Below are 10522 nucleotides of genomic sequence, written 5' to 3'. Positions count from 1 at the left end.
TTCAGTTGGCTTGTTTCTTTTGTTTTTTTAAGTGTGTCTATATGTTTGACCTAAACTATGATGTTCCCTCTACTAAATGTGTTGTCTTTAGGGTTTTCTGCGGTGCATTGCTGTTCCTCACAGAGGCACTGGAAATTCTGACCTCACTTTGATCTTGAATAGGTAAGGATAAGTGTGCAAGGCTCTATGCTCTGGTCCAGGAATAGAATAGTTTAATCTTCTTACACTACGCACTCCTGTGCGTAATGAGCTCACACCATGAGGTCAAGTTTGCAGTGGGTCTCAACTAAACAGTAACAAATTTAGTTGGAGGCAAATTTGCATCAATGACTTGATACACTGGCAGTTTTGTTTTTGATTGTTTGTTTGAATGAATGCTAGACTGGCCCATAATACCACCATAGCTCTTTCCAATGGGAAACGCAGTAAAGTCTCAGTGTGGTGACGTCACAGAAGGTCAGGGTGATTTAGTCTGAGGTCATCTGATGTCTCAGATCCGACTGCTGCTGATGCACCCAGGAGGCGCCGTTTCTTCACAACCGACAAGTGAGTGTACCGTTTCTTTTTAACATGTATTTTCTGAAATATTTGAATGAGAGAGAAATACTGTTCCTCAGCAATGTATGCAACAACAAAAAAAAACTAACTTTTGTTTGATTTGAGATTGTCACCTGTCTGTTTTTGCCAGTAAACCCCCTGGTGAAAATGTACCCAACCACCTTAACACAGCTGGCACGGTCGAATCCTTTCCAGACTCCTCTTTTCTCCATTAAACAAGATCAGCAACAAGAGAGCCGGCAGATAAAACGCAAACTTGCTGCAGCAGCTTCTAATGGTAAGAAGTTGTTGTTCTTTATCTTCTGAACTGGATAAGTTGCAAACAGAATTAGCCAAGATTTTATTTATTTATTATTCGTTGTAAGATATTTGAAAAGGTCGCGGATGTAATGATAAAGCTCAGTGAAAATACACTATACTATTTTTAAAGTGGACTCTATCAGACTGCTTGTCATTCCATTCTTAAAGAATTAACTTCCTCCACAAGGATTACACGGCTGGCTAATAGACTTAATTGTCGTGATTGCCTGCTAATTCCCAGGCACTTTTTCTCAAGACTGTTAAAAGAATAGTTAACCCAAAATGAAAGTTATATCACCATATACCCGTTTCATCCTCCTTCCATGGGACACATTTTGAATAATGTGCTGAATCTGATTGTTTTCTTCAATGCAATAACAATGAATGAAGACAAAAAGCATGCAAAATCATTGTGAATGCAGACAATACGGTTTGTGAATTATATTCTAAGTCTCTTGCAGTCATGCAATAGTTTAGTGTGACAAACAGGCTCTTTTTCCCAGTTGTTCACTGTTAACTGCTGCATCAGTGTTCATTGAGCCAGTTGAATATGACAAAGGCACAATATCCGATTTGTGAATAAAGCATTCTGATTTTATGAACTGGATCAGATTCAAAAGAACAATTCAGACATCATCATTTGTCATGAACTCTCATGATCAAGAACTATAGGCTAGATGGACCTTGAACTGCTTCTGATTTTGCTTACTTGGCCTCCAAACTCATTAAATTTGGAAGCAATACAATTCAAGAACCATTTTGGGTTCTATCAATAAAGAGTTCTTAAAAGAATCATTTTTCTTAGTTTGAAGAACATTCTTAAAAGTAAAGATTCTGTATTGGCTTCCATGTCTCTGTTGTAAGGGGTTTTACAGTCAAAGACCCAGAACCAGATATGATGAATGAAGACCTGGAGTCAGAATTATAATAAATTAAAGAAAAGATTTACTGAAGATAGTTTGCAGTTTCATTAGCTCAAGACTCACATGGAGTTCGTAGGCCGCCCCACTTACAGTTACAAATATCACAGCAGTTATACCCTTTCAACAAGGTCTAAGCTACGTCCTTGCTTAAGGTTAAATGATTCTCATTGGCTAAGAAATAGATAAACATTGTAATTTTCCACACATATACAGATGGACTGAATCATATCTCGATCGATTATGCAGCTGACACTCGGACCCTGAAGTTAGGCACGTCGTGACCTTCCAGGTCTCAGATTTGAGTTGCTGGGCGCCAGCCTGTCCCGAAATACAACTCAGTCAATCTCCAATAATGCCAGTGGTTCCTTAACCTGCAACCAAAAAGACTACACACACACTGACACACAGCTTTTCCAAGGTTGGATTTGGCCAGGCTCTAACTATAAACAGGAGAGTCGTCTCAAAACATCAAGATAATGCGTTCTTTCTCTCAAGGAGAGGACACTTTAGTAGAACTCATTATAGTAAAGCTTTAACAAAGAAATGGTCCCTTAAACTATAGACTTCAATGACCCCTGTGACCATTGCTGTTAGAGTACCCTAGAAAAACAGATGAATGTATCGATACATGTTGAAGACATTTCTTAACAAAACAAAACAAAACAAAACATCTTTCCATATTTCATTTCTGGAAGCCGGACTAAATGAGCAAGCACTGTTACTGCATTCAGATATCAAATACAGACATTAGAAAAAGAACATTTCAGTAATCACACTGGTAACTTCTATAACAAAGTCAAATCTCACAAGCCTAGAGAAGTCATTCAACTCATGTGATATTTAGAAGATTGATCAATACCTTAATTATAATCACATATAAATTGAAGCAGCAGTTTATTCCAAAATCCACACACTTCACTGTAAACATCCATGGAAACTTTTCAATACACAGAAGTTTCTTTATAGATAAAATGTCCTTCACACACACACACACACTCGCAAAAAAATATATATATTTTAAGACCTGTTCACAGAAAGTTTCTTTGGGAAACCAAAAATCCAAAAACCCCTTTTGAAACCTTTCTTTTTATGAACATTTTAACAGTCTTGATAATCTTTTTCCACTATATGGAAATGGAAAGGTTCCATGGATGTTAAATGTTCTTCATGGAACCATAGATGCCAAAAGAAGCTTTATTTTTAAGAGTGTGACTTCTGATTTTCCATTCCGTATCACACACACAGTATTGATATTTGTGATCAAATTTAAAGGGAAATGTTGTGATGTCAAATAACAAGTGTTTTCCTTCCTCAGATGCAGATGTGAGCTGTGAATTTGGGTCAAATAAATATTACGCCCTCTGCGGTTTCGGTGGGGTTTTGAGCTGTGGCCTCACACACACAGCAGTCGTGCCCCTCGACCTCATTAAATGCCGTTTACAGGTAATTTAACATTAAAAAGTTACCAGCTTACCAGCCAGACATTCATTAATGCATTATTCCTGTTGTCTAACAGGTGGACCCTGTTAAGTACAAGTCCATCTTCACTGGTTTCTCAGTCACTTTGAGAGAGGATGGCGTGAGAGGGCTGGGCAAAGGGTGGGCTCCTACATTCATTGGTTATTCCATGCAAGGCCTTTGCAAGTTTGGTTTCTATGAAGTCTTTAAGTCGGTGTACAATGACATGCTTGGAGAGGTAAGTCTACATATGGGATACAAATAAGAGAGAAAATGAAAGGGAACTGTTTTGGCTCTGCAAAGATTGTTCCAACACAGTTATTTAAACATATTTCTGCATATCGGTTTGTGATAGATCTACAGCTAACTGCTGTCGTTTGGTTTGGTCTGGTAAACAGGAGAATGCTTATTTGTGGAGGACGTCCGTTTATCTGGCCGCATCAGCCAGCGCTGAGTTTTTCGCTGATATTGCACTGGCTCCTATGGAAGCGTGCAAAGTGCGCATCCAGACGCAGCCCGGCTATGCTAACACCCTGAGAGAGTGCGCCCCCAAAATGCATGCTGAGGAGGGGCTAAACGCGTGAGTAGATCCTTAACTATTGGCTATTCCTCTCTTAAGGGTCACACTTGTGTCAAAATAGACTGGAGACATACTTTATATGTACTATAATTTATGTACAGTAATATTTATTCTTTAATATTTTGTATTTTGAGGGGATTTCTTGGTGCAAATCATTTTTTCCAGGTTGTAAATAAAACAAAAAGGAGTATGCTGGAGTAATGTTTTACAAGAAAATACTGGTTTCACAATTTCATGCTTTAATGTGTTATTTGCTGATTCTATATCATTATTTGTGTAATTCACTAGCAATTTCTGAGTAAAAATGTTTCAGTGTACTAGACACCTATATTTTTATGTAGCACATATATTTTAGTATTTACAGTATTTCTTCTCTAAATTATGAACCATTTATATCTATCAGTTTTATTAATATATTGAATTAGCTTTTATTATTATATTTTTAGTTTTAATGTTAAATTTAGTTTAATTTTTAATAGTTTTGTAATGCGCTTTGTTGTGCTTTTTTTATATATATGGCTATTATTTTTATTTTATTTTTGTTTCAGTTTTAGTTATATTTTTTATTTATTTGCAGTTAGTCATTTTAGTCCTTAAACTTATTTCAGTTTATGAAAACTGAGTTTAAGTCATATTTATATTTTATTTTATTTCAGCTTTATTTCAATGAACACAAATGTGTTTTAATAGTTTTTAGTTTAGTTAATAATAATAATAATAATAATAATAATGATTTCTATAAAATACATATATTAAATAATATTTAAAACTAAAAGTTAAAATGGAGTGTGTGTGTGTGTGTGTATATATATATATATATATATATATATATATGTATGTATCTGTGTATATATGTGTGTGTATGTATGTGTGTATATATATATATATATATATATATATATATATATATATGCATGTATGTGTATATATGTATGTATGTGTGTATATGTATATATGTGTGTGTGTGTGTGTGTGTGTGTATGTGTATATATAGGCCTGCTGTGTATATATTATCCCCTACTTAATAATCAGAGTTTTTCAGATATAATTACTTTTATTGGGGTTTTGCATGTGGATATATATTTAGACATTATCAAAGATTATTTCATTGTGGCTGAATTGTAGATTATAACCCCAAAATTTTCATTTGCGTGTGTGTTCATATAAGAAATGCCAAAAACTCACAACGTTTTGTACCGTTCCAATGAATAAAAAAAAAAAAAAAAAAAAAAACATCACCAGAGGGTTAAGGCTGACAAACAGTACAAAACTGACTTCATTACCCATGAGGCCCTTCAGAAGACCTATATTGTGTGCTGGAGAACTGATTGTTGATGTTATCGTCTGTGCAGGTTCTATAAAGGTGTTTTTCCCTTGTGGCTGAGGCAGATCCCCTACACCATGATGAAGTTTGCCTGTTTCGAGCGAACCGTTGAGATGCTGTACAAGCACGTAGTACCAAAACCCCGCAGTGAGTGCTCCAAACCTGAGCAGCTGGTGGTGACCTTTGTTGCCGGTTATATTGGTAAGTGCTTGGGCCCTTAGATACAAGGTTATAAACTTTTAGACATGTATTTGCAAAGAGTGCTGGCTCAACTTTGCATAGATGGATAGATATAGATACATGTTAGCTTTGCTGTGTGTCTCTCCTCAGCTGGCGTGTTCTGTGCTATGGTGTCCCATCCCGCGGACTCTGTGGTGTCTGTACTAAACAAAGAGAAAGGCAGTTCAGCTGTCGAGGTGCTGAAAAGACTGGGACCTGTAGGTGAGTCTCTGCATAAACACACAGCACACACCAGTCAACAGCTGTGGATCAAAAAGAAAACCTGAGGGGTTTATTTTGCCATAATGACCAGCAAGACCAATAAATAAATTCATGGACATGAAAGACTGATTTGAATTGCTATTATTTTATTACATAAAAAAAAAAAAAAACTTTGAAGCACCATTTCACTGAAGTTGCAGATGGATGTAATACTCTTTATTACCAAAAGAGGTGGCTGTTGTTCCTGGATTTATTCCCATTAGATCACATCAGTTTCATATGAAAAAAACATGACCATTGATTGTTAGTATGTGTTAAGTCAGATGGATGGCACAGCAGAGTAACAGTTAAATAAAAACTGTTGGTCTCAATCTGTGTATAAATCAAGAGTTCACATGGCTTCTCTTTCTTCTGTAGGCGTGTGGAAGGGTCTTGTTGCTCGAATCATTATGATTGGCACGCTGACCGCCCTACAGTGGTTCATCTATGACTCGGTGAAGGTGTACTTCCGTCTGCCCCGTCCACCACCCCCTGAGATGCCCGAGTCCCTTAAGAGGAAGATGGGTCTCCTGGACTACTAGACTCCTCCTTTATCAACTGTATCCTGAGTAACTTCACAAATACAACGATTTTTTTCCACATTCACCCCTTGCAATAAACGGCACAGTTCCTGGTGTGTTTATCAGCACTGAAAGCACTACTGAATGATCATACGACACAGGGTTTCTCCAGTGTCACTGTATGCCTGTATGAATATTAGAGTAAAATCAATCACACACTAAACATCTGTTGATTTTTATTTGACTTTTGGAATGAGAATTTTGGTTTGTGTTATTTGTGTGTGTTAAAAGTGTTATCATTATTATCTAGAATTATAAAATGTTCCTAATTTTAGGTCATATTTGTATACATATTTCATATGTTGTGTAAATATATATATATATATATATGTAAGCTTATTTTTATACAATAGATACTTTTATTAGGGCGTATTATACAGTAGAACTCAGACCCTCGTTGTTGTTTGTTTACTAAAACTGTTAAAAAATTAATTTTGTTATTTGAAATAAAGATAAAAATAAAATATAAATGTTGGATGAAAAACTTAAATGATAATTATAAATATTGCCTTGGCAACTAACTGAAATGAAATAAGTTGTACTACTAGAATTGCAAAAAATATATATAATTATATCTAAAATCTTAAACTAAAATAAATTAAAGCTCATAAAAAATGACAAATTTTGATTAAAAATAAGAGCACATAAAATATTAAAAACATAAACTAAAATTAAAATGAATATGGAAGGTATAAATTAAAAATATTACTAATATAATATGTAAATAATACTAAAATAACTTTACATAACAGCATGTAATGCAATTAAACTTAAAAATTAAGAGTAATCCCTTATTATTTTTCACGGGAAATGTAATTAAATTACAGTAATTCATTACTTAGTAATGCATTACACCCAACACTGATTTGTGAGATTGTGATAGAAATTAAATTATTGTATAATCAAATACATGGTCATATCAGTTCGGCTAACAAAAGGCAAACAAAATGGAAACTCCTGCTCTTGAATATGCACCTTTAATTAGTTTCCTTTATGATTATTTTATAGCATTTCAGTGATGTGGAATCCACAGTGTCTCGACTGCTTTGAGTGGCCAGTATGAGTAATGAACTAATACAGTCTTATCGCGCCGTTACAATGAACGTTCTCTCTCCTATTGTCATCACCTTGATGTAAGCAACGGGAAAATGGTGACCTGTGACCTCAGTACAGCCTGTTTTGAGCTCTTAAGAGACATCCTATTAGAGGAACACCAAGCAGAGAGGGGTCATTCATTTCACAGAGTGTGCCTGCATTTGGGCATCTTTGTGAGTGTATGGGGTTTTGCGAGGGAAGGACTGGGTGTTCTCATAAGTGTCTGTTTGCTCCATTGTTGTCATTATATCCCATTTGGTTTGTCTTGTTGATGTGGTTTGCAGTGGGAGGACTGTGAAGATGAATTCTGAGAAATGAAGGCTCTCTGATTTGCTTCCTAAGCCGCTGATGCTGAGGGTCAAAGGTCACGAGGTGCAGAGCTGCATTTCACTGTAACCTTTTTGCCACAAATGCATTTACTCTGTAATGGCTCCACACCTTCACCTCCCTAGTTACTATTACAGCATCAAGCCATCAAAAGTGTGTTGAAAGCACATGATTTCACTGTGATTTTGGTATTTAAATGAACTTTAGTTTTACAAATCATATAAACTGGAATGAATAAATAAATCATAACCCACATGGATGCACAATGCTGTTGGACCAACTGGCTATTTTTAGCCCTTTGGTGAACACATGAACATAGAGAGTTAAATGTTAAAGCAGCTGTTTGTGAAGCTCATGTGATCATGTGCAATAGAATTACACCAATTAGATTTGACTATGTCACGGCTGGAAAAATGCTAAAGTAGCTGCATTTGGATGTGACTTTTAATTAGACTGAGTTGGAATAAAAAAAAAAAACATTTTTGTTATTTGAAATAAAATAAATGTTAACTGCAATAAAAATAAAATAAAAAAAATTCATTTAGTTTCACTTAATGTAATAAAATAACAAAACTATAAATAAAAGATAATAAAAAAACTGTATAGACATATTTTCAACAACGAATAAAAATGACAAAACTCAAAATTACTTTGAAAATTACTTAAATTACTATAAAGTTAAAAAAACTTCTAATATTTCAATGATGCTAAAAAGCACCAGTTAGAAATCATGTTTTGTTAAAATCTCAGATAAATATGCTGTATCATATTGCATAATCTGCACTTACGTTTCATTATATTTATGCATAATTTCTAAACAATTATCACCTCAAAAATCCTGAAAATACTGAGATCTATCATTACTTAGGCAGTAATGAAGATTTGCTTTGCTTCACCATTGGTTATGGCTTCATATTTGACAATCATAAAGATTTGGTACTGTTTTCATACATTTATAAAAGCTGGGTAATGAAACATTTCGGCCTAAAGAAAACCTGAAGTGAGAATAGTGTTGGCAAATACCACACTCTATGTATTTGTGCATGTGAGTGTGTGCTAATGCGTCTGTCTCTCTCTATTGTTGCAACCCTTGTCTCATAAAGGTCAGTCTGAAATAGCATGCAGTCCTTCCACCGGGTCACATGGGTTCATTAATAACCAAACGTTTGCCAGCCTCTGTAATATTCCACGAGAGGGATTGAAGAGCCTAGAAGCAGAATAAAGATACTAGACAATGAATTACATTCCTCCTTAGTTTAATTTATAATGATAATAATCTATATGCAGTACATATAACTGATATAAAACTATATAAATGTATAATACTATAAAAAATATATAATTCTACAGTTTTGCCGACTTATATTCACAGCTCACTTCGCATGTTCCAGCTGCCCTCATTTTCCTCATGAAGAACAGTGTCTCTCTGTGATTGGCCACTGGTTTGATGGGCGGTAGGTTTGTGCTCACTGATTGGTGGAAATATATGAGGTGAACTGTGCCAATGAGGGACAAACCTGTTGTGTACACATCTACTTCAGTTTAGTATTTAGACAGCCATGGCAATAGATAAATACATTTCTCAACTGGCACCTGAACTAATTTCAATGACATGAAACATGACAGGTTGTATTTGCACTTTGGTATTTACAAAGTGCCATTTTTAGACTAAAAAGTCTATATTTAGCAGGATCGACACATCATTTAGATAAACAGCATGCGAGTTAAGCACGGTTAAGTGTTCTTTTGCAGCTTGATAAGGGCTTGAGTGCATTAAAGAAATAGTAAACACATAGGCTACAATGAAAATGGGAGAATTTAACATTTCCAGGAACTATCTATAGAACACTATAAAAGCTCCATTATAGTGGCCGTCAGGATGGCCAGACCTAGAGGGCACAGACAGTTATTATGTAATACGCACACCAATCTATCCATAAAACCAAGCACTAACTAGACAGCAAGGTGTCCCATAATCCCCCCTAACACACACATGCACAGCTCCTCTTCTTATCTCTTGCCCTTTTCTTCATCTTCATCCATTTAGTATATTTCATCTCTTTATTTCCTTATTTGATGCATGTAGACAAACATTCTTCCTTTCTCTAAGCTTTCAAGCAAATAATGTCACTGACTGATGTCACTGACTGATGCATGCTCTTATTGGACGAGCCAGTGGGAGGAACAGAGGCCTCATTGGTCCCCATATTTAGGATTTAAGAAAGCATTGTTTGATCATGAGAAGGCTGTTGCATGTTGCTGAGGTGCCATAGCACAAACACATCTATCTATCTATCTATCTATCTATCTATCTATCTATCTATCTATCTATCTATCTATCTATCTATCTATCTATCTATCTATCTATCTATCTATCTATCTATCTATCTGTCTGTCTGTCTGTCTATCTATCTATCTGTCTGTCTGACTGTCTATCTATCTATCTATCTATCTGTCTGTCTGTCTGACTGTCTATAGGTATCTATCTGTCTGTCTGTCTATCTATCTGTCTGTCTGTCTGTCTGTCTGTCTATCTATCTATCTATCTATCTGTCTGTCTATAGGTATCTATCTATCTATCTATCTATCTATCTATCTATCTATCTATCTATCTATCTATATATATATCTACCTACCTACCTACCTATCTACCTGTCTGTCTGTCTGTCTGTCTATCTGTCTGTCTATCTATCTGTCTGTCTGTCTGTCTGTCTATCTATCTATCTATCTATCTATCTATCTATCTATCTATCTACCTACCTACCTACCTATCTACCTGTCTGTCTGTCTGTCTGTCTATCTGTCTGTCTATCTATCTGTCTGTCTGTCTGTCTGTCTGTCTATCTATCTATCTATCTATCTATCTATCTATCTATCTATCTATCTATCTGTCTGT

General features: G+C 35.4%; 1 protein-coding gene across 2 annotated transcripts; it reads left to right on the top strand.

The window, feature by feature from the left end:
- Positions 1-232: 232 nt before the first annotated feature.
- On the top strand, positions 233-6482 carry slc25a3a (solute carrier family 25 member 3a). 2 transcript variants are annotated; one of them, XM_084408415.1, is made up of 8 exons: positions 233-546; positions 689-835; positions 3097-3224; positions 3298-3477; positions 3638-3819; positions 5172-5344; positions 5474-5584; positions 6002-6482. In XM_084408415.1, the coding sequence occupies exons 1-8, from the start codon at positions 486-488 to the stop codon at positions 6163-6165; spliced, it is 1146 nt and encodes a 381-aa protein (XP_084264541.1). In that variant the 5' UTR covers positions 233-485; the 3' UTR covers positions 6166-6482. The 2 variants fall into 2 exon arrangements, with proteins under 2 accessions (XP_084264541.1, XP_084264542.1); XM_084408416.1 differs by having other exon boundaries at positions 254-546; positions 3103-3224; positions 6002-6393.
- Positions 6483-10522: the final 4040 nt, after the last annotated feature.

The sequence above is a fragment of the Rutilus rutilus genome, assembly GCF_951802725.1.
Source record: "Rutilus rutilus genome assembly, chromosome: 4".
Taxonomy (NCBI): Eukaryota; Metazoa; Chordata; class Actinopteri; order Cypriniformes; family Leuciscidae; genus Rutilus; species Rutilus rutilus.
This window is presented reverse-complemented; position numbering and strand designations above follow the sequence as displayed.